We start from the raw sequence: 25,208 nt of genomic DNA, 5'->3' as shown, positions 1-25,208 counted from the left end.
TGGAGAAACTCAGCGGGTGCAGCAGCATCTATGGAGCGAAGGAGATAGGCAAAGTTTCAGGCCGAAACCCTTCTTCAGACTGATAGGGGTTGGGGGAGGCGGGGAGAAGAAAGGGATAGGGATCAGTCTGAAGAAGGGTTTCAGCCCGAAACGTTGCCTATCCCCTTCGCTCCATAGATGCTGCAGCATCCGCTGAGTTTGTCCACAATTTTTGTGTACCTTCGATTTTTCAGCATCTGCAGTTCCTTCTTAAACATTTTTTTTCACCTTACATTGTACTGAGTTGTCAGGTAATGTGCTTTGATTTATAAAATTATGTAATCTCCATTTTATCATGTATCATTCAATGTATAATTTTCATGCAAAAATTAAGTTTAATCATATTCTTTAATCACTTTCAGAATTATAAAATACATTCCTTTGTCATTCTCAGTAGAACTAAACTTTTTGCTGATTATGAAACACCTTCCATTTTCACTGTCCAGCCATTTTTTGAGGGAGCAGTAAATGGAGAAAGAGGGGACAGGGAGATGAGAAGGCCTTTGGTGGGAGAAGTCGTCCATTTCAAAGGTTTTGGGATTCCCAACATTGTCACCTGGAGAGATAGCACAAGAGCATGAAACAAGAACAATTCCTAGGATGCATCTCAGTCTGGTGACAACTGGTTTCTTCTTGACCACATTATCCTGCAGAGTGGTGAACACAGTCAAGTCCATCATGGGCCTATCACTTCCTTCCACCCAGCCCACCTTCATGGTACATTAGTATCAGGAAGTTGGAAGTGAAGGATGCCTGTTACTCTGGCCATTCCCTTTACTCTACCTTCTTGGAGATGACAAAGGAGCTCAAAAGGCTGAAGTACAGCTTTTTCTCTCTAACAGACTCCAGAGCTAATTAACCCCTTCCAATAGGTGCTGTCATGTACCTTTACTCATAACTTTGCTTTATTCCATTAATGCACTTTTGTAATGTTTGCACGACTTCAGATCGCACTACAATCTGCACCATTCTGCTGTTTTGCATTTGTTTTTGTATTTATCATCACCATGTCTACTTTTTACTCTAAGATTTGTGCAAACTAGGAATTCCATTGCACCCTGGTGCACATTACAAATTAATCTAAATCTGAAGCCTGGCTGCAGAATTGAAATGTAGAAATGAACAGGTTTTTTCGTGCTTCTGGGAGATTCAAGTACGATGCCACTAAATCAGAAAAGGTGACAGAGGAAAGTCCTGGAACCTGACACAGGATGCTCTTGCATGGACCTGCGTCTGGCATGACAAACATCGCAAACGTGTCAACATGATAAAACATGAAGCTTGATATACTGCATGGTATGACTTCAGTTGCAATAAATGTTAACTCTTGTCATCAATCTAGACTTGGGGGACAAAGAGTATTTGTGAGATGATTTATTGCAAGATCCTTTTCTCAAAGAGCCTTGAAATAAATTAGCCAAACATTATTTTTAAACTCGAGGAAAACCGAAATGGGGAGAACGCTATTTAATTAATATATAGGTCAGAAGGAAATGACAATAGGCCAAGTTTACTTAGGGTCTAATTTGCACTTTATGATCATAACATTTAAAGTATAAATTAAGTATAGATATGGAAGGATAAAGATGAGTGAGAAAAGAACTGTCAGAGTAATATAAAAAAGACAAATTGCTGAAATGATGAGGAAAAAGCTGGAAACTATTGAGATGGAAGTGGAAAGTTAATTGGGGATTTTTAGCGTTTTTTTGGTTGTGTTATATTCCAGGACAAGCCAAACATGCAACCTGAATGAAGTAGATTACTCGTGGGATATTGAAATATCTAGAATAAATAAACGATGAAGCTAGAAATTTCAGAAAATGTCGAAGGAGTAAAGAATATCTAACTGTTGACTACAAACCATTGACAGCAGCAAGCGATGAATCTAGAGGATATTGGATTGCCCACAATAGCATGAGGTGGTCTGTAGTTCATTTCTGAGTGTACTATAAGTGGCAGAATGACTAGCTATTTATGCTTTTGTTACCAGTAAATGGGCAGAGAAATCCAAGTAGAGAAAGCATGAGGGAGCTCTTAGACTAGAATATCCTTAAACATAGGAGGATATATTATAATTTCCTCAAGCAAAATACATTGTTTTCTGACACTTAACAAATAAGGAACTTCTAAAAGACATCCTGGACAGACTATTGGAGACAAAAAAATAAGGAGACTCAGAATGAAAAGGGACACAGCTGAAGAATAATATATTGTAAGTGACAAAGAAGATAAACACGTAGCAAATGTTGGATAATTTAATAAAAAAGGAACGGGAGGGGTTAAAGAAGGAAAATTAAGTATATATTTGTAGGACAACAATAACCAGACTTAAATGTCTGTACAATTAGCAACCATGAAAACCAGGGCAAAAGCCAACATATTTGATGATGACTGTCAATTGGAACAGACTGAAATCATTGGAGACAACTGTGAAAGGTTGGGTAAAGACCAAGAAGTTGATTGGGAATGAAACAAGTTCTATATACTTACAGTGGTGTTTGGAAAGGTCTTTGGTGATTCCAGTTGTAGGATGTTGTCAATGGGCCACTTTGTAAATATTCCATAAACTGAGGATCCTTTACTGGTGTACCTAGAAGGAAGAAAAGAGCAGAATGCAGAGGTGAGCAGTGAATTAAAACACTGCTTGCCACAGAAGGCTGTGGGGGCCAAGTCAATGGATATTTTTTAAGGCAGAGATAGATTCTTGTTTAGTACGAAGGTGAGGGGTTATGGGTGAAGGCAGGAGAATGGGGTTAGGAGGGAGAGATAGATCACCCATGATTGAATGGCGGAGTGGGCTTGATGCCGAATAGCCTAATTCTGCTCCTATCACATAAGAGTCTTCTGTGCAACATGAGTGAAGCATAAACAGCAAGCTCACAGCATGAGAATAGTTCTATAGCTATTGTAATGTGCCCTCTTGCAGTCTGACCCAAGTAGGGTACAAATGCTGCCATGATCTGGTTCAAGTGACTGATCCATTTCATTCTTCTGTATTTCAAGCAATTCTACACTTCCCCAATTATTCAGTCCTTATTAAATTAGCGGAAGTTGTCAAAATGAACACTGAACTTTCAATAGATAACATATCTCCCCCCCCCCCCCCTCCCAAGACATTACAATAAATTCAATTCCAACAAAGAATGACAGATCTGAAACATTGACCATTTCTCCTTTCACAGATGCAGCTGAACCTGCTGAGCTTTTCCAGCATTTTCTGCTTCAATAACTTCACTACCCAGCACCATTTCTGCTGGATTCCAACTTTAGCTATCATTAGAGGAGTGAACAATGGTATCTCCCCACAGTTCTAACAATCAGGTGATATCCAAAAGCTGGACTGCTAAAAGATATTTTCTTAAAACTAAAAAAAATGTTGAAACTGACATCAGGTTAATTTATATTTAAGATTCGAAAATTGGTGAATAATTGAGGCACTCCAGTAAAATGGAGTAGATTCAACTTTCACCTCAGGAAGTAATTCAGGAGTCTTCCAAGTTTTCATCCTATAGACTTGAAGCTGAATCTATTAAAAAAAATCCCCAAAAGTAAATGAGTAGAAGTTTGCACATTTTTCCTGTGACCTCATGGGTTTCCTCCCACATCCCAAAGACATGGGGGTTTGTAGGTTAATTTGTGTCTATAAATTGCCCCAGTGCATAGGGAATGGGTGCAAAAGTGGAAAAACAGAATTAGTGTGAGCAGGTGATCGATGGTTAGTATGGACTCAGTTGGAGCCTGTTTCTATGCTGTATCTTTCAATCAATCAACTCCCCTTTAATCATTTACCTGAACTATGGGGTAATTTACAGTGACCAATTAATCTACCAGTATCTCTTTGGGACGAGGGAGGAAAGAAAATGGTCACAGAGAGAGCGTGCAAACTCCACTCAAGACAGCACCCGAGGTCACGATCAATTCCAGATCCCTGGAGCTGAGGTAGCAGTACTAATCATTGCACCATCTTGCCTCCCATCTTTAAACATGAAGTGACTGAATATAGGAATGAAGAATGATGCAAAGTGAAAATAAATAGTTGCTACATTTAAACCTGATGGATATTACCATATTATATTTGTAGAGTTCTCTTTCTGAACTCTCCATGGTGTTGATGCATATATTGCTTCACCATTAACACGCAGCCACTGTCCCAGGCCACGCAACCTTTCCTGAAAAATAGGAGCAATGGTGCCGTCTTTCGTTGGACCGATGTTGAGCAGGAAGTTGCCACCATAAGCGATAGTATCCAGTAAATTCTGCCAGAAAGAGAGAGATTTTGCAATGATCCCCAATACCACAGTTCTGATTCTAATTCCAGGCCTCATTACAACAATGGACCATTATATTTTGGCACAATTTCTCAACACCATCCCAGAGAAGCGACTAGATTGCTACTGTGCACATCACCCAGTTTGCTAAATAAATAGTAGTATTTGCACATGATTAACTAGCTTTAACATCCACACCATAACATAAAAATACATTGTAAAAAATTTCCAATTATTTGAAAAGTCCTTGCTTTAATCAAACTCAAAGCACCACCACTTAATGGCAATCTTGGGGAAATTGCGACTTTGTTTCTCCATAAATATCTGCTTGAAAGGCATTGATTCAATGCAAACCAACCCACTAAAATGTACCCGGAATGACTTTTCACTGTTACAGCTGGACTGAACACATGCTACAGTGTCCTGATTGAATACTAATATTTCTGGCTATTTCTTGGTCGGCTTAACAGTTGAATACAGCATCCCTGCACTGGGATCAGAAACATCCTGCTCAAAGTCAGTGACACATGGGTCAATTGTTATGTCCACTACTGATTGAGACACAAGTAGGAAACTATCTGATCTCTGTGGCTCAGTTTCCATTTGTTTGCTAAGAAAGTTATCCCAGGAGGCCAATACACTTTTGCCTGGACTCATTTTCATTCCAGTGATGTACCATATTGATTAACCTGGAGTACATACAGTGAGAAGGGATGGCAGATCCATCACGTCGCTCATCATCATATTTCTGCGATATCCCCATGACCTTTTGTCGATTGAGGTGCACATCTCCCATTTGTGGTTCTCTAGTTCACCGGGACTGTATTTGTCTTTGCAGTCGTAGAAGCCACCGTGTTTACAAGCGCAGCCAACTCCCCAGCGGTCATTAGTTACCACAGTATCCTAGTGACAGAAATTATATATTTTTTAAACTTGTATTTAGATAGCAGTTTTACAACCACACCATGTTACCAAACACTATACAGCACCGTTGTGGATAATGTAAGAAACATGCTAGCAGGTCAACACAAAGCAAGGTCTCAAAACAACAAGGAAATTGCTGACATTCAGTCAAGGATTATTGTGGACAGGGCATAACAGGAAACACAATTTTATTACCAGAATCAATGTGCAGGGGACTGGAATTATTTCAATACATTTGTCTAAATACCATAAAATGGGGTGGAAAGTATCCACACGATGAAATTAAATTTAGTGAAAAAGAAAGAACAAAAAATAGTGCAACTTTGTCAAGGATACCTGGGATGTCAATAAAATTAATTCTGCAAGAAATGAAGAGAGCATAAAATAAAAAGATCCAATATGAAAACAATTAAGCTCGCCAACCCAGAGTACTTAGACAATCAGATTAGTGTGGGTATAGAAGTACTTCGATTTGATGTGAGAAGTGTGAACAAAAGTAGATAAGTTATTTTAAGAAGGCAATTCCATCAATTCTACATCGGTGAGACCAAGCGTAGGATTGGCGATCGCTTCGCCGAACACCTCCGCTCGGTCCACAATAACCAACCTGATCTCCCGGTGGCCCAGCACTTCAACTCCCCCTCCCATTCCGAATCCGACCTTTCTGTCCTTGGCCTCCTCCATGGCCAGAGTGAGGACCACCATAAATTGGAGGAGCAGCATCTCATATTTCGCTTGGGCAGTTTGCACCCCAGTGGTATGAACATTGACTTCTCTCATTTCAAGTAGACCTTACTTTCTCCTCCCCTTCTCAGCTCACCCTCAGCTCTCTGGCTCCACCTCTTCCTTTCTTCCTCTCCCCCCCCCCCCTCCCCCCACCACCAACCCTCACATTAGTCTGAAGAAGGGTTTCGACCCGAAACGTTGCATATTTCCTTCGCTCCATAGATGCTGCCTCACCCGCTGGGTTTCTCCAGCATTTTGTCTACCTTCCATCAATTTAAAACAAACTTTAAAAAACTCAAACAATAACAACAATCAACTGCTTCCAACACATAAGATGCTGCGCACATTTCGAGTTGGTGATTGTAAATGACCAACGTGTTTAAATAAGGTGAAGTTGCAGCTCTGTCATGCACCTTGACATGATCTACAGACTCTCCCACAACTAAAAACCATGGCTACGTTGATCAAAATGTGGGGGGAAAAACACGGCTAATCAATTGTATGATAGGGGAATTGTTCAAACAATTCAGTTCATTGTAAAGCCAACAGCTTTAATTGAATAGCTGAAGAAGTCTGAAAAATGGTCTCGACCCAACCACTCTTTCCCTCCAGAGATGCTGCCTGCCCCGCTGAGTTCCGCCAACATTTTATGTCTATCTTCGGTGTAAACCAACATCTGCAGCTTTAAATTCTTGTTAAGCACAGAAGTAAAAAAAACACAGGTAAATGAGCCTAATCCAAAATAGGCCAATAAATAAATTAAAAATGAGAAAACTGATCATTGTTAAATTATAATCATTGATACAGATCGTGAATATTGTTAATATATACCTTGACAGGACTATCATTGTAAAGCCAGGCGAGAAATCCAGTGGAATTCCAGTACGTATCTGGTCCCTCCCAGTCCCCATCTGACCAGATTATATCAGGTTTATATCTATCAAAACACAAAACAAAATGCCTATAATTTCTAGACATTCATGCTGCAAAAACCTGATTCTATTTATCAAGGAATGACATTGTCTTCTTTAAAAATGCCTTAAAATTAACATTGGTTCTTTTGGAATTCAACTCTAGGGAATTACATAATCTCAATTAGTTTGAACTGAAAATTATAAACACAAGATTCTTTTAGTAATAGTAATAGGATTACCAATATTATGAGGTTTAAGATATAAGCAGCAGATGAATTATGTAACTGAAATTATTTTGGCCGATTACGTACATTGTTGTTAAATCATATGGGGGAAATAAAAGAGAATTTGATGCTTTCACCCACTCATGTTACACCAGAGTATATATTTAAAGTGGAACAATATGACAGCCGTTTAGTTGCCAGTGAAATATTCCTGCTAATCTTAGCAATTTTTTCCATCCTGAGAAATTCTCAATACTCTCCGTGTGTCTCTGCCCTGCCCTCAACCTCACAGAAGAATCCGTGAGGAGCCCCACAAATGCTGCCTGATCTACTGCACAGTTCCAAGATTTATTTTAGATTTCCAGCATCTGCAGTTTTATTTTGATTTTCAAAACACTCAGACCACAGGCACCATCTACTGGTCTCTCTGTTAAAGGCATGAAACAAGAGGCACTGCACACATCAAATGTGTTTATTAGTGATGAGAACATATACAACAAAAGATTGCAAAACCATCATATGGCATTACCTCATGACCAGTTCGTACAGTTCTGGTAAAGTTTTTTCCACAACAAATTTCTGGGTCTTGAATTTGTTTAGCTTGTCATACAAGAAGAGAGGGTTAAACCACTCAAGGAGAGAATGGTACACTCCATAATATAACTTCCTATTGCAAAAGAACAACAATTTTGAAATATTAAATTCAGTTGGAATTTCAGCTTCTTTTACATAACCGCTATGCATGGTTAAAAATGGCCCAGAAATAAACAGATTCGCTACAATAACAAAAGTAGTATTGGTTATAATGATCGCAGGATTAAATTTGGTATTCCTTTGACAAAAGAAGGGTGCATCAACTGGAGACACAATTTGCAGAACAAAGCATTTGAGAATCCATGAGTTTAGAGAACTGTGCCTCAAATTATCTACCTAGGACTGAACTGAGACATGTGAAAATAGAGACATTGTGCAGACATATAGCAAGACAAATATCAAATGTTACTGCAAGATCATCAAATCAGTGAAGGAATGCATTTTAGTTAGTTCGAAACTTATTACGCTTCCAGTTCAAAGAGTTCTTTGTAAGTTGATGTTACTGACTGAGCCATTCCAGGCTGCAGGAGTGCACCTTGAGGGACACACCGGCTTGGTGAGGAATGCAAAGACTTTGTCAGAAAGGAACACAATCTAGAGTCCTGCCTCCACCAGATACTGAAAGGGTGGGTCCTGCATAACAGCCCCTCAAACGCTTGAACAGTATTATTCAGGAAGACCACATGAGTGGCAATGGTATTTGTACATAGAATATAAAGAAAGACATACACTGTTTATACTGTATTTACAGTTTATGATTTTAGGAATAACGATTATTTTTTTTGGGGGGAAATGCAGTGGACAGGCCACGTTAAAAACTGCTTAAAGGCCCACAGCAATACAATATCAAGGATAAAATTAAGGTTTAGTCTTTAAGAATAGAAATCTCAGCTACTCTCAGCATTTTTTGCTTTCAGGCATACTTTAGACATGAATTAGTACAATGAATCTGCTCTATGAACGTCAAGAATGGCAAACAACAACCTTCTTGACATCTTTGTCAATGTTTCCCATTATACCTTTATATCCAGATGAACACATCCCAGTTTAATTCAGATGTATCGCAAAAATACAGCAAGGTCTCAACAAAATGAAAGGTGAAAGTGAATAAAAATAGAACAGCGACATAAACTTTAATATTTCTGGAAATGCAATAAATAAAGTGACTGTCAACACCTCATTCAGAGTGTGACCCCTGGTTCGTGAAACCCTGAACAAATCGTGAATGTTTCAATGTAATAATTCCTAATTTTTCTGAACTCTAATGAGCATTCTGCTTAATCCCTCTTAGAAACATAGAAAATAGGTGCAGGAGTAGGCCATTCGGCCCTTCGAGCCTGCACCGCCATTCAATATGATCATGGCTGATCATGGCTCTTCATAAGATACTCCATCCCAGAAATTTTGTTCCATCTTTCCTCGGCTCTGGAGAACAGATTTGCACACAATAATCCAGGTGCATGCACCTGTAATTTCATTAAGACATTTTTACCCTTGTGTTCATAACCTCTGTAATAAAGAACAACAGTGGTGCAGCTGGTAGAGCTGCTGCCTCACAGCACCAGGGACTCAATCCAGATCTCTGGTATTGATATCTATGTAATTACTGGAAGGATAGGCATCAACAGCGGACAGGTTTCAATGGGCCAAACACCAAGCAAACTACCTGTGTATGAATGAAGTTATATGCTGGCTTTGGGAATTCTATTACACCTGGGACAAGGAGGCATCCCAGGTAGACATCTGCACACTCATGCCATCAAAGCATAATCATGGTCACATCTAATGGATTATCAATCAATATTGCATTAAAATGTAATGTGGATAGATTGGAGAAGCTGGAACTGTTCTTGAAAAAGAAGAGGTTGTGATTGAATTGAAAGGATGTATTTTAAAATGATGAAAGCCGTTTATTTTAGTTTAGTTTAATATTATTGTCATGTGTACCAAGGTACAGTTTTGTTGCGTGCTATCCAGTCAAAGACATGATTTTACATGATTATAATCAACACAGCATTCAAATACAGGGTAAAGTTCGATTAAAGATAGTTCTAAGTTCGCCAATGAGATAGATGGGAGATCAAGACAGCAGAAAAAGATTCTGTACAATTATTGTGGGCTTCATTTGTCTGTATGGACCAGGGCAATTATAAATACAGTGAACCTTCCCCAAATACATAATATTAAATACAGACCGTCTACGAACAGCAGCTGCCAGATCACCCACTAGATCTCGATGTGGTCCTGTGTCAATGGAGTTCCAGTTCCAGGACACTGGTGATCCCCAGTTTGTGAACCCTTCATGGTGTTTTGATGTCAGCACCACATACCTGAAAATATAAACCAAATACGTTTCTGCAACAAATTAGTCATTAACAACCAAGGCCAAAAGTAAAGTAAAGGGCCTGTCCCACTTTCACAACCTAATTCGCGACCTCTGCCGAGTTTGCCCTTGACTCGTACCCGCAGCATGGTCGTCATGAGGTCGTAGGTAGGTCGTGATGCTAGTCGTAGGTACTCATGGCATCAAGTCGGTCGGGGCGTTTTTCTAGCCTGATGAAAAATGTCCACGAGTAAAAAAAGGGTGTGAATTAGGTCGTGAAAGTGGTACAAGACCTTAACTCTTAGATATATCTGCGAGTCAGCTTTATTTTGGCTAAAATACAGACCAATTCGAGTTGTGTGCTTGACATTTTAAAGATTTGATCAATTAGAGTGAAATGTGTGAACATTTAGTGTGCTTTTAATTTAGATGTACTGTAAAGGTTACCTATTCACAAGTTTTCTGGGCGACACAAGTGGCATAAAGAAATACATTTCTGCAACAAATTTGCAGCAGGAAGGCGATTAACAAAAATAATGCATTTTTGGAGATTACTAATTGAAATTTACAAACAGTAGTAGAAAAGCAGCCTTTACTCATAGCAGGGCTACCAACATTGGGTGAGTTGGGAGTGAGAAATTGGGAGAGACCAAGCCAGAGGGACCGTAGCGACCGAAGGTGCCCCCCCCCCCCCCCCCCCCCCCCACCCCGTGTTATGGAGCTTTTGCATTTTTCGGCTTGGAATTGTTCAATCTAGTGCATACTGTAGCGAGTCTTTTAACTACCACTTGAATGCAATATTTATGCTTTACATTGGATTAGCTATGAATAAGGTTAGGCTAAATTACATTCCTATTTACATTCCACAGTAGAGCCAGGCTCTGATCAAGAGGTGCAGCACATGTATGGAAATCAGATTATAATCAAGCACTTGGCCTATGTTGACCAACCTGGGTCTCACTGCACACCTGGTACTATTCCTGACCCTGACTCCAGTTGTATACCTTCTCTCATTCCTGACCCTGAGTCCAGCCTTACACCTGGCCCCCTATTCTACCCTGATCATAGCTGCTTACCTGCTTAGGTTTCCAGCGCTGAACACTCCCATTGTCTCAGCTTTGACTGCACACCTAGTACTATTCCAGACCTTGACTCTGGATGCACACTTGTCCTTGCTCCTAGCACCTCTGCACTAGCAATCTATCTGGCCCACATATAAAGCCCCATATCTGACACCCTGGACTTAACCTATTATGTTTAAGTCCACATGTGCTTATCTAATGCGGTAATCTTTTATGGGGCACTTCACGGACCAAATTTTTTATAACAAAATTTGCTACATCCATTGGCTCCCTTGTTATCTAACATGCTAGTTACTTTGTCAAAGAAGTCATCAATTGGTTGAACACAATTTCTCATCCATAAAAGGCACTGCAAAGGGTTGCTTGGGGGGTTTGGGTTGAAGTGAAAAGGCTGAACCCCCAAGCAACCCTCTGCAGTGCCTTTTTACTTCAACCCAAACCCCCCCAAGCAACCCTTTGCAGTGCCTTTTTACTTCAACCCAAAACCCCCAAACAACCCTTTGCAGTGCCTATTTACTTCAACCCAAAACCCCCAAACAACCCTTTGCAGTGCCTTTCTACTTCAACCCAAAACCCCCAAACAACCGCTTGCAGTGCCTTTTTACTTCAACCTAAAGCCCCCAATCAACCATTTGCAGTGCCTTTTTACTTCAAACCAACCATATTTTCATTTTCAAACCACATTAAGGGCACTCACAGTTGAGTAGACATTTGTTCAGTATTATTCAGAGCTCAGAGAGACGTGACCCTCTCACTTCCTCCATCTTGCAGAGACTGAGTGAGGGACACCACTTCCGGGTTTATAGTCCCTCCCCCTCCCACCAGCAGGGGCAGCAGAGAGAATGGCAAAACATTTTTAAACATTAATATATCTCTGATTTTCCAACGATGAGAAAAATCCTGTAGTCCAGTCCGGCAGAGGGGGGCTCTGAGCGAGGTGGCCAAAAATGACGGCCATAAGTGGCGACGTTTTCTCGGATATCACATCGCAGTGAGTCAAAAGCGGTCAAGATCTTACTTTTAGTAATATAAAGATTATGAAATTGTACACTAAGGTGCTATGGATTATACACTGTCTTAATCTCCTCTGCGTATCAAAAACAGGAAGGCAGTTTACTATCTAAATGGTGTCAAGTTATATATATGTCTCAGTAAGATCTCCTCTCATCCTTATAACCCTATAACCCCCACAATTAAAATGTGGATTGTGGAAATATCGGAGACCCTACATCTAGAAAGAATTAGACTTGTCTTAATGGACAAACACAAACTTTTTGTTAAAATATGGGCTCCATTCTTTAACTATTTGAAGGGATAGATTGGCCCGGCGCGGAAACCCAACTGAAGCTTGAACTCAGGATTAGATGAAAAGTTATACCCTGTATTTTATAATCTACAAACTTATCTCCAATGACGTATTATAAGTAATTCATTCCACCTTTTCTCTTTTTTGATATTTGTAATTCTCTTTTTTCTCTTTCTCTCTCTTTCTATCTATATAGAAAAACACTAGAAGCAGAATTAATTGAAAATTTAAATAATGTATATGAAAAGTTTTTTTTACTATAATATGTAACTATACTTTATAATATGTTTGCTTCTAATAAAAATATTTTTAAAAAAATAAAAAAATGGTGTCAAGTTGACAAAAGGGGAAGTACAACGGGATCTGGGGGTCCTTGTTCATCAGTCTATGAAAGTAAGCATGCAGGTACAGCAGGCGGTGAAGAAAGCGAATAGCATGTTGGCCTTTATAACAAGAGGATTCGAGTATAGGAGCAAAGAGGTCCTTCTGCAGTCGTACAGGGCCCTAGTGAGACCACGCCTGGAGTATTGTGTGCAGTTTTGGTCCCCTAATTTGGGGAAGGACATTCTTGCTATTGAGGGAGTGCAGCGTAGGTTCACAAGGTTAATTCCCGGGATGGCAGGACTGAAGTATGCTGAGAGAATGGAGCGGCTGGGCTTGTACATTCTGAAGTTTAGAAGGATGAGAGGGTATCTTATTGAGACATATAAGATTGTTAAGGGTTTGGACATGCTAGAGGTAGGAAACATGTTCCTGATGTTGGGGTAGTCCAGAACCAGGGGCCACAGTTTAAGAATAAGGGGTGAGCCATTTAGAACGGAGACGAGGAAACACTTTTTCTCACAGAGAGTTGTGAGTCTGTGGAATTCTCTGCCTCAGAGGGCGGTGGAGGCAAGTTCTCTGGATGCTTTCAAGAGAGAGCTAGATAGGGCTCTTAAAAATAGCGGAGTCAGGGGATATGGGGAGAAGGCAGGGACTGGGTGCTGATTGGGGATGATCAGCCATGATCACATTGAATGGCGGTGCTGGCTCGAAGGGCCGAATGGTCTACTCCTGCATCTATTGTCTATTGTTATTTGCTCCACAGACGATGCCTGACCCGGTGAGTTTCACCAGCACTTTGTGTTTTGCTCAAGTTTCCAGCATCTGCACTTCCTTGTATCACACTTGCACTAGCTCTGTCATTCCACCCCATTGCCCCTTCCTTCACCTTCGTGGAGGAATTGGTGTTGAGATAAATTATCGCCAGTGCCAGGTTCAACACATGTTCTGACAGAAAGGATACAAAGTGCTGGAGTAAGCTAGGCGGGTCAGGCAGCATCGTTGGAGAACATGGATAGTCAGGGCTGGCCTTAGGAGGTGTGGGGCTCAATTGGGAACAATTTTGGTGAGCCCCAGGTTCCCAGCCAAGGTCTGTCAGGCCTGTTATTTAGTATATGCTAGACTAAGTGGGATCCGTTGGGTTCCAGCTTCACACTGGAGACCTGGTCTATTATCTGAATGGTGGCCGATTAGGAAAAGGGGAGATGCAACGAGACCTGGGTGTCATGGTACACCAGTCATTGAAAGTGGGCATGCAGGTGCAGCAGGCAGTGAAGAAAGCGAATGGTATGTTAGCATTCATAGCAAAAGGATTTGAGTATAGGAGCAGGGAGGTTCTACTGCAGTTGTACAGGGTCTTGGTGAGACCACACCTGGAGTATTGCGTACAGTTTTGGTCTCCTAATTTGAGGAAAGACATTCTTGCCGTAGAGGGGGTACAGAGAAGGTTCACCAGACTGATTCCTGGGATGGCAGGACTTTCATATGAAGAAAGACTGGATAGACTTGGCTTGTACTCGCTAGAATTTAGAAGATTGAGGGGGGATCTTATAGAAACTTACAAAATTCTTAAGGGGTTGGACAGGCTAGATGCAGGAAGATTGTTCCCGATGTTGGGGAAGTCCAGAACAAGGGGTCACAGTTTAAGGATAAGGGGGAAATCTTTTAGGACCGAGATGAGAAAAACATTTTTCACAGAGAGTGCTGAATCTCTGGAATTCTCTGCCACAGAAGATAGTTGAGGCCAGTTCATTGGCTATATTTAAGATGTTAGATGTGGCCCTTGTGGCTAAAGGTATCAGGGGGTATGGAGAGAAGGCAGGTACAGGATACTGAGTTGGATGATCAGCCATGATTATATTGAATGGCGGTGCAGGCTCAAAGGGCCGAATGGCCTACTCCTGCACCTATTTTCTATGTTTCTATTCTATGTTTCTATGGTCCCCCAACGCAATATTCCACCTCTCCACCAATTCCAATATTGCTGGCCAGTGGTGGGGGGGGGGGCTTTCTGGAGCGCTAGCATGGGCGTTGTGAGCTGAAGGGGCTGGTTTCCAGAAGGCTAGTATGGACATTGTGGGCCAAATGGATTCTTGGGCTGGCAGCTCAGTCACTGAGGCCTGGCAGCTCAATCACTCAGGCCTGGCAGCTCAGTCACTCAGGCCTGGCAGCCCAGTCACTCAGGCCTGGCAGCTCAGTCACTCAGGCCTGGCAGCTCAGTCACTCAGGCCTGGCAGCTCAGTCACTCAGGCCCGGCAGCTCAGTCACTCAGGCCTGGCAGCTCAGTCACTCAGGCCCGGCAGCTCAGTCACTCCGGCCTGGCAGCTCAGTCACTCATGCCTGGCAGCTCAGTCACTCAGGCATGGCAGGCTGCCAGCTCAGTAACTCAGGCCTGGTGGGCTGGCAGCTGAGAAACTGCTAGAAATTCTGCCGAAAACAGGTGACAGACTCTGTGAGAGAGAAGGGGGTGAGGGTGGACAATCAATTTTAGAAATGTTCATATTTTTTACAGTTCACAGCAATGAAGGGGGAAAGTCTTCCCTTGCGTGGATCTCTGGAGCGCAAGTATGGGTGTTGTGCGCTGAAGGGATGGGTTTCCAGAGGGACCTGGACTTGCAGTTCAGTGAGTCATGGCTGGTGGGCTGACAGTTCACTGAGTCATGACTGGTGGGCTGGCACTTCAGTCACTTATAGCTGATGGGCTGGCAGTTCACTTACTCATGGCTGGTGGGGTGGCAGTTCACTCAGTCACCCCTCCTCCCTTCACCCCCCCCCCCACTCTGCTCCTTGCCATCCCCCTCCCCCCACGCATTCTGTCCATCTCCTCTCAACCTCCCCCCCCCCCCCCCCCCCCCCATGCACTCTTAGTGGCTTTACAACAGCACAGCCATTCCTGCCTATTTGGTTCCCATTGTGATGAAGAACATGCAGGCATGGCAAGTGGAAAAAGGATTTATTAAAGTTTAAAATGTGAATGACTTAAAATATAACCTCAAAAGTCATCATTCAGTGCAGGCAGCAAGTCCAACCTCACAGCACGTCAAGTGGACTGCAGGCCAGCAAATCCAATTTCACAGCATTTCAAGCAGGACACACACACACACACACACACACACACACACACCCACACACCCACACACCCACACAGACACACACAACTTCTTCCTGAACGCCATTAGGCTATTAAACATAGCGAATAAGCTCTGAACTACAAAATACTATATTATTTGTACTATTAGTTATTTGTTGATCACACACACCCTCCACCTCACACACACCCAAACACACCGACTGTCACACAGACACACACACAGACACACACACACCTATACACACACTCACACACAGCACCAATACTAAAATGCCAAGTAACTTCAGAATGTGGTAAGCATACTGAATCCTGTTACTAACCATATACTCTATGTAAGTAGTTTGAAAATAAGAGCACAGGTGTGTCTAACCCAAATTATTCAAATGTTTAAAGCCTTTTTTATTCTGAAACACTCCTCTAGAACTGCTGCTACTGCAAAAACGTGCTTTAAATAACTTTCAACAAACACACACACTCACCATATATATGGCAGTAAGCTCTCTTGAATTACTCAAACAGCTCAGCGCGGCGTCTCCACTTGGGGCCTTCCGCACTCAGCGCGACCTCTGAACTCACCGGAAATTACACAATCAGCACCACCTCTGAACTCACCGGAAATTACGCAATCAGCACCACCTCTTCACTAAGCGGAAGTCACGGAATGAGCGGCAATTTTGCATTAAACACAGTCCTGATCTAATAAAAAGTTTATTCACGGTTTTTCCTTCCAAAAACTGTTGCACACTTCTCAATAGGCATGCCACTTCTCAATAGGCACGCCACTCTTCAATGGCCACACCACTTTTCAATTAGCCACACCACTTTTCAATTAGCCACACATTTTCAATTAGCCACACAGTTTAAAGGCCCAGTTTAAAGGCCCAGTTTAAAGGCAGGTAAAAACATTTATTCCTTCCACAGTTCCAAATAAACCACATAAAACCACACTCGCAGTTTAGTAGACATGTGTTCAGTGTTATTCACAGCTCAGACTGAGAGTCATGGCCTCTCCCTCCCCCACCTTTCAGTGACTGAGCCACGTCCACACTTCCGGGTTTTATAGTCCCAACCCCCTCCCACCGGAAGGGGCGTGGTCTTCATGGCGTGATTGATAGGAGAGTGAATCTCTACATTTTTTTAAACATTAATAAGTCTTTTATTTTTAATCGATGGGACCTATTTGGATGGGAATTTTAAGGGAAGCTGGTCGGTGATTGGCTGACAAATAATCAGGCACAAAAAATTGATTAATAGGAAAACAAAAAAAAAAAGTCGGAATTCCGATTTAAATCTGATATGGCACATATGTTGGGTGTCGATTAATTCTAGACAACAGATTAAAAAAAAAGAATCTAACCCCATTAATTCACTCAAGGTGTATTATGATGTGTTCTACAGTATGAAGTGTACAGCAAAACTTGCACTTCCAGAGTGGTTTATCGTGTTGTTTCTTCAACGGAGCACAGATGTATTTAAAGAGCAAAACATAAAGTGCTGGAGAACTCAGCAGGTCAGGCTGGATCTATGGAGGGTCCGAAGAAGGGTCTCGACCCTAAATGTCACCTATTCCTTCTCTCCAGAGATGCTGCCTGACCTGCTGAGTAATCCAGCGGGAATGGCTAGGCAACGTTTAGGGCCGGGTCCCTTCTTCAGGCATTTTTTAAGGGGTTGGGAAAGATCGAAAATTTCAAGTATTTAAATATGTTAACTATCACCCTGAGCACCGGCTCACCACAGGGCTGTGTACTAAGCCCCATGCTCTACTCCCTCTTCACTCACGACTGTGTTCCTGCATTCGACACCAACACCATCGTGAAGTTTGCAGACGACACAACAGTGATTGGGCTGATCACCAACGGTGATGAAACAAAATACAGGGCGGAGGTGCAGAACCTGGCGGACTGGTGCACACGTATCAACTTGTCACTAAACACCTCCAAGACCAAGGAGCTGATTATTGACTTCAGGAGGTCCCATAATGGAGAATACGCCCCAATCTCCATTTACGGGGAAAGTGTGGAGAGAGTGTCCAGCTTTAAGTTTCTGGGCACTCACATTTCAGAGGACCTCACATGGTCCACCAACACCGCTGCGCTGGTCAAGAAGGCACAGCAACGACTGTTCTTCCTGAGGACATTAAAAAAGACTGGTCTGCCCCAACAGCTGCTGACACGTTCTACCGCTGCACCACAGAGAGCATATTAACGTATGGCATCTCTGTGTGGTATCTCAGCTGCACGGAGGCGGAGAGGAGAGCTCTTCAGCGCGTCGTCCACAGAGCGCAGAGGATCATTGGGACAGAGCTACCTGCTTTGGAGGGCATCTACCACACGCGGTGCCTCAGGAAGGCCGTCAGCATCCATAAAGACTCATCACACCCCTGTAACGGACTGTTTGAACTACTTCCCTCCGGCAGACGTTACAAGGCCTTCTACGCCCGTACCTCAAGACTCAGAAATAGCTTCATTCCAAGAGCTATAGCGGCTCTGAACCGGCCCTGCTGAGTGCCCCCCACCCCCCCTGGACTGTCTCCCTCGGATGGTCACGACACACAGCTTATTTATTTATTTTACTTTTATTTTTCATCGGTTGGAGCTGCATACTAAATCTCGTTGCACTGACGTGCAATGACAATAAAAGTTATTATTATTATTATTATTATTATTATTATTATTATTATTATTATTATTATGTTGTTACGAATATAACTAGTAGTGTGGGATAAAATTCCATGATCCATAATTGCCACATACATACCAAGAAGTAGAAATGTAGAAAGTTACAGTGTGTAAAAAAAAACCGAGCTTTGTAGTCTCCTTGTACCAATCAAACGCCAAATTCAAAATTCTGTATTTTGAAAATGGACAAAGCAAAAAGTAGCATGTTCTCTAGAAAGGCTTATCATGAAATAATTGATCGGAAGGGTGTGATTTTCAGTCAGGACGTCTGTATCATTCAGTCAGTGAGCTCGCGGTCCGGAGCCTTTCTCTATAGGGGGTTGCACGAAAGGTCACTGGGTCATAGGGCTCGACGCACGGAGCCGCTAAATCCAACTGGAAGACATCCGTCACTTCCGGTATATGTTATTAATGCTAGAAACGCGTACTTTCCTACCTGTTAAAAAACGCCAAAATGTTGAATCTTTGCGCTGAAAAAAATTGTGGGAGTCGGGGTAAGTGTGAGAGACATGTACCCAACTTTAGAATTCCAAAAGTGAAGTGAAATGAAGGTATAGAGAAGCGAGAACTGAAGGGACTACAGCAGCTAAAGTGTTTGGATAACATTGAAAATATTGGGAATTATCGCGTTTGCTCACTGCATTTCATCAAGTAAGGCATTATTTGTGTTTTTCCTTGATTCCTTGGTATCTAAAAATTCTCAGAAGTGATAAATCTGGCTGTAAATTTTTCTTCAGATGCGTTTTCATTTTGTATGTAAAAACGCATATCCCGATTTCCATAATTATTTACAGCGCAAAAATTGACAATTTCAGCGGGTTTTAACGGGCCCGCTACGCTGGAAACAAGGTTTCACGGCAGTCGGGTCACGACCCATGACCCGTACTGTTGCTACACTACTCCAAATGGATTACACGCGATGAACTGCAGGTAGGCACTTACCATTGTTTCCAGCGTAGCGGGCCCGTTAAAACCCGCTGAAATTGTCAATGTTTGCGCTGTAAATAATTATGGAAATCGGGATAAGCGTGTGAGACATTTAGCCTACTTCAGAATTCCAAAAGTGAGGAGAAATGACGGTAGATAGAAGCGAGAGCTGAAGTGACAACAACAGCCAGAGTGCTTGGCTAACATTGGCCGTTTGCTCACTGCATTTTATCAACTAAGGTGTTTTTTCTTCATTCCTTTGACATCTAAAAAGTTTCAGAAGTGGTAAATCTGGCGGTAATTTTTTTAATCGCCCATGGTTCCCAAGTGGGTTTTTACATACAAAATGAAAACGCATCTGAAGAAAAATTTACAGCCAGATTTATCACTTCTGAGATTTTTTAGATATCAAAGGAATCAAGAAAAAACACAAATAATGCCTTACTTGATCGAATACAGTGAGCAAACGCGATAATTCCCAATATTTTCAATTCCGATATCTGCACAGCCAATGATTACCAAGCACTTTAGCTGCTGTTGTCCCTTCAGTTCTCGCTTCTCTGTACATTCATTTCGCTTCACGTTTGGAATTCTAAAGTTGGGTACATGTCTCTCACACTTACCCCGACTCCCACAATTTTTATTCAGCGCAAAAATTCAACATTTTGGCGGTTTTTAACAGGTAGGAAAGTACGCGTTTCTAGCATTAATAACATATACCGGAAGTGACGGATGTCCTCCAGATGGATTTAGCGGCTCCGTGCGTCGAGCCCTATGACCCAGTGACCTTACGTGCAACCCCCCTATTACCCCTCTACGTAAAAACAAAGTGAAAATGCCTCTTCAATGTCTACTAATCCACCCGTAGCTTCAGTTGCAGGTAGTTGAAGGGATTTATATGAATTTTAAAAATCCGATACGTTTAAATCATTCAAAAACTACAACCACAACGTGATAAATAACACTAAATAAAACTGAAGCAAATAACGGCAAACTGATGAACTAATCTTGAAGGAGAGAGAGAAAACACACATAAACTTTTTTTTTAAAATTCATATAACATCCCTAAATGACGGGTACAAATTACTAATAACGTGACAATAGCATTGTCCCAGCATTTGCAGTTCCTTCTTAAAATAACGTGGGTGAATGACTGTATCTGCATAGAAGAAGCCAGTGCTCGCGGTCCGGAGCCCTGAATGACAGTGGGTTTTAAGAAATTCTGCCGTGAATTTTATTCAAAGGAACGCGGCGTCATTAATACTTGGTCAAAACACAATTATGCAGATGCTGGTTTACACCCAAGATAGACACAAAATGCTGGAGTAACTCAGCGGGACTCAACATTTCTGGATAAGTGCCAAAGTCTGCTTTGATTCAACTCATCCTGCACAACTGCCCTGGCCGGTTTCAGCAGCTGATGCTGGCGGTTGTCATATGACCGGTCACATGAACGAGAGATCACGTGAAGCTCGGGCTCATTATTCAAACTCAGCAATACTGTACATGTAACATTGGCGACATTGCCTAGACCGCACAAAATACTTCTCTAGTCAAAAATAGATACAAAAAGCTAGAATAACTCTGCGAGGCAGGCAGCATCTCTGCAGAGAAGGAGTGGGGGACGTTTCGGTCGAGGCCCTTCTTCAGAATAACACCTCCAGTCACCCATCTTTTTATCACTAAATACATTTTTACACCAAATCTATCATTTCTCGACACTGAAACTCGGTGGCTGCTGACATTTGCTCGGCTTTGGCTGCGCTTTTCACGAACCTGGCTCCGGATTCCTCGAACAGTTCCGCCCATTGATCCGGGTTGAAGAAGGTGGCGGTGAATTCTGGAGCGAAGTCGCTGTATTCGAACCCCGGTGGGTAGTTCTTTTCCATAAACGCCACATAGCTAGGATCCTTGCTTTCCTTCCAGTGCCACCAGAACCACTCGCTGCCGAAGCTGGGCACGGAAAACACTCCCCAGTGGATGAAAATCCCAAACTTGCTCTCATCGTACCAGCTGGGTAAAGGCCTGCTGTCAAGACTCTTCCAGTTCGGTTGGTAAGGGCCATCGCAGAAAGCCCTGGAGCATAAATACCCGGTAAGGCAAATAAAACTCAAGAAACCCTTGCACCCCATGATCTGCATCCTTTGTAAATAGAACAGGAAATGATCGCTCCTGTTACGTCACTTCAAGCAGAGACTTTCAACATGCGGCAAGCAATGCAGAACCAAAGAACTGCAGATGATTGTTTACCCAGAAAGGCACAAAGTGCTGGAGTAAGTGACTCAGCGGGTCACACCGCAACTCTGGGGAACGTGGATAGATTACGTTTCTGGTCGGGGCCCTTCTTCATTAACATTTACAATTAATTGTAAATAATTCCGGTTTATCAATTTGTGGATTTAAACATTTCTTCCTCGGTGAGCATTTTCATTTTAAAATAGCAATGTCCTCACTTCAGAGTAACCTTTAAAGGTGCCGTTTTTTTTAATTCAAAACGCTGTCGCATTTTGCGATAAGTAGCATTCACGATATGCTCTTTATGGAGCCTCCATTCTGAAGAAGGGTCTCAACCCGAAACGTCACCCATTCCTTCTCTCCAGAGATGCTGCCTGCCCCGCTGAGTTACTCCAGCTTATTGTGTCTATGCTCTTTTTATGATTTGTAAATATTACTAGCGAAGTTATGACGATGATAGGAATAATGCGATTTGTTATGAAAGTTGCTTTAATGTTCAGTGTTAAACTATTTTAGAATATATTATTCTTGAAATATATTTTGAACTTAAAACATTTTAACATGAATGCATATAATTTCTATACTGAATGGCGGCCCAACTTGCCCACACTGGCCAACGTGTCCCATCTATACGTCCCACCTGCCTGCATTTGGCCGACATCCCTCTAATCCTATCCTATGTCTAAATGTTTCTTAAATGTTGCGATAGTACATGCATCAACTATCTCCTCTGGCAGCTGTTCCATGCACCAACCACCCTTTGCTTGAAAAGGTTACTCCTCACGTTCCTATTAAATCTTTCCTCCTCACCTATGCCCTCTGGTTCTTGATTTCCCCTACACTGGGCATGAGTGTGCCCAATCTATTCCTATCATGATTTTGTACAGCTCTATAAGATCACTGCACATCCTCCTGCGCTACAGGGAATACAGTCCCTGTCTGCTCAATCTCTCCCTTTTGCTCAGGCCCTCGGGTCCTGGCAACACCCTCATAAATCTTCTCCGCACCCTTTCCTGTTTGACATCTTTCCTATAACGTGGTGCCCAAAACTGAGCACAATACTCTAAATGAGGCCTCACCGACATCTTATACAACTGCAACAGGACCTCCCAACTTCTATACTCAATGCCCTGACTGCTGAAGGCCAATGTGCCCAAAGCCTTGTTGACCAACCTATCTGCCTGAGATGCCACATTCAACAAACTATGTACCTGTACTCCTAGATCTCTCTGCCCTACAACACTCCCGAGCCCCACCATTCACTATGTAAGTTCTACCTATGTTTGTGCTCCCAAAATGCAACACTTCACATTTCTCTGTTAAATTCCATCAACAATTCCTCAGCCCACCTGCCCAACTGATCAAGATCCTGCTGTAATTTCTGACAACCATCTTCATGGCGGGAAAATGCTGGAGTAAACTCAGCGGACTGTCAACATTTCTGGATAGTGCCAAAGTCTGCTTTGATTCAACTCATCCTGCACAACTGCCCTGGCCGGTTTCAGCAGCTGATGCTGGCGGTTGTCATATGACCGGTCCATGAACGAGAGCTCACGTGAAGCTCGGGCTCATTATTCAAACTCAGCAATACTGTACATGTAAACATTGGCGACATTGCCTAGACCGCACAAAATACTTCTCTAGTCAAAAATAGATACAAAAAGCTAGAATAACTCTGCGAGGCAGGCAGCATCTATGCAGAGAAGGATATGGGGGACGTTTCGGTCGAGACCCTTCTCAGAATAACACCTCTAGTCACCCATCTTTTTTGTATAATAAAGACATTTTTACACCAAATCTATCCTTTCTCGACACTGAAACTCGGTGACTGCTGACATTTGCTCGGCTTTGGCTGCGCTTTTCACGAACCTGGCTCCGGATTCCTCGAACAGTTCCGCCCATTGATCCGGGTTGAAGAAGGTGGCGGTGAATTCTGGAGCGAAGTCGGTGTATTCGAACCCCGGTGGGTAGTTCTGTTCCATAAACGCCACATAGCTAGGATCCTTGCTTTCCTTCCAGTGCCACCAGAACCACTCGCTGCCGAAGCTGGGCACGGAAAACACTCCCCAGTGGATGAAAATCCCAAACTTGCTCTCATCGTACCAGCTGGGTAAAGGTCTGCTGTCAAGACTCTTCCAGTTCGGTTGGTAAGGGCCATCGCAGAAAGCCCTGGAGCATAAATACCCGGTAAGGCAAATAAAACTCAAGAAACCCTTGCACCCCATGATCTGCATCCTTTGTAAATAGAACAGGAAATGATCGCTCCTGTTACGTCACTTCAAGCAGAGACTTTCAACATGCAGCAAGCAATGCAGAACCAAAGAACTGCAGATGATTGTTTACCCAGGAAAGGCACAAAGTGCTGGAGTAAGTGACTCAGCGGGTCACACCGCAACTCTGGAGAACGTGGATAGATTACGTTTCTGGTCGGGGCCCTTCTTCATTAACATTTACAATTAATTGTAAATAATTCCGGTTTATCAATTTGTGGATTTAAACATTTCTTCCTCGGTGAGCATTTTCATTTTAAAATAGCAATGTCCTCACTTCAGGGTAACCTTTAAAGGTGCCGTTTTTTTTAATTCAAAACGCTGTCGCATTTTGCGATAAGTAGCATTCACGATATGCTCTTTATGGAGCCTCCATTCTGAAGAAGGGTCTCAACCCGAAAAGTCACCCATTCCTTCTCTCCAGAGATGCTGCCTGCCCGGTTGAGTTACTCCAGCTTCTTGTGTCTATGCTCTTTTTATTTGTAAATATTACTAGCGAAGTTATGACGATGATAGGAATAATGCGATTTGTTATGAAAGTTGCTTTAATGTTCAGTGTTAAACTATTTTAGAATATATTATTCTTGAAATATATTTTGAACTTAAAACATTTTAACATGAATGCATATAATTTCTATACTGAATGGCGGCCCAACTTGCCCACACTGGCCAACGTGTCCCATCTATACGTCCCACCTGCCTGCATTTGGCCGACGTCCCTCTAATCCTATCCTATGTCTAAATGTTTCTTAAATGTTGCGATAGTACATGCATCAACTATCTCCTCTGGCAGCTCGTTCCATGCACCAACCACCCTTTGCTTGAAAAGGTTACTCCTCGCGTTCCTATTAAATCTTTCCTCCTCACCTATGCCCTCTGGTTCTTGATTTCCCCTACACTGGGCATGAGTGTGCCCAATCTATTCCTATCATGATTTTGTACAGCTCTATAAGATCACTGCACATCCTCCTGCGCTACAGGGAATACAGTCCCTGTCTGCTCAATCTCTCCCTTTTGCTCAGGCCCTCGGGTCCTGGCAACACCCTCATAAATCTTCTCCGCACCCTTTCCTGTTTGACATCTTTCCTACAACGTGGTGCCCAAAACTGAGCACAATACTCTAAATGAGGCCTCACCGACATCTTATACAACTGCAACAGGACCTCCCAACTTCTATACTCAATGCCCTGACTGCTGAAGGCCAATGTGCCCAAAGCCTTGTTGACCAACCTATCTGCCTGAGATGCCACATTCAACAAACTATGTACCTGTACTCCTAGATCCCT

General features: G+C 42.5%; 1 protein-coding gene across 2 annotated transcripts; it reads right to left on the bottom strand.

The window, feature by feature from the left end:
- Window positions 1-279: 279 nt before the first annotated feature.
- On the bottom strand, window positions 280-24,018 carry LOC116988520 (tissue alpha-L-fucosidase-like). 2 transcript variants are annotated; one of them, XM_033045319.1, is made up of 8 exons: window positions 23,522-24,018; window positions 9,885-10,019; window positions 7,625-7,762; window positions 6,789-6,894; window positions 5,010-5,210; window positions 4,105-4,295; window positions 2,530-2,629; window positions 280-595 (listed from the first exon to the last, which is right to left on the bottom strand). In XM_033045319.1, exons 1-8 carry the CDS (start codon window positions 23,884-23,886, stop codon window positions 455-457), a joined length of 1,377 nt encoding a protein of 458 aa, XP_032901210.1. In that variant the 5' UTR covers window positions 23,887-24,018; the 3' UTR covers window positions 280-454. The 2 variants fall into 2 exon arrangements, with proteins under 2 accessions (XP_032901210.1, XP_032901209.1); XM_033045318.1 differs by lacking the exon at window positions 23,522-24,018 and adding an exon at window positions 21,194-21,610.
- Between the last annotated feature and the right edge of the window lie 1,190 nt (window positions 24,019-25,208).

Source organism: Amblyraja radiata, chromosome 27, assembly GCF_010909765.2.
Source record: "Amblyraja radiata isolate CabotCenter1 chromosome 27, sAmbRad1.1.pri, whole genome shotgun sequence".
NCBI classification, from domain to species: domain Eukaryota; kingdom Metazoa; phylum Chordata; class Chondrichthyes; order Rajiformes; family Rajidae; genus Amblyraja; species Amblyraja radiata.
Note: the sequence above shows the minus strand (reverse complement) of the source record. Positions and strands in the feature narration are given on the sequence as shown.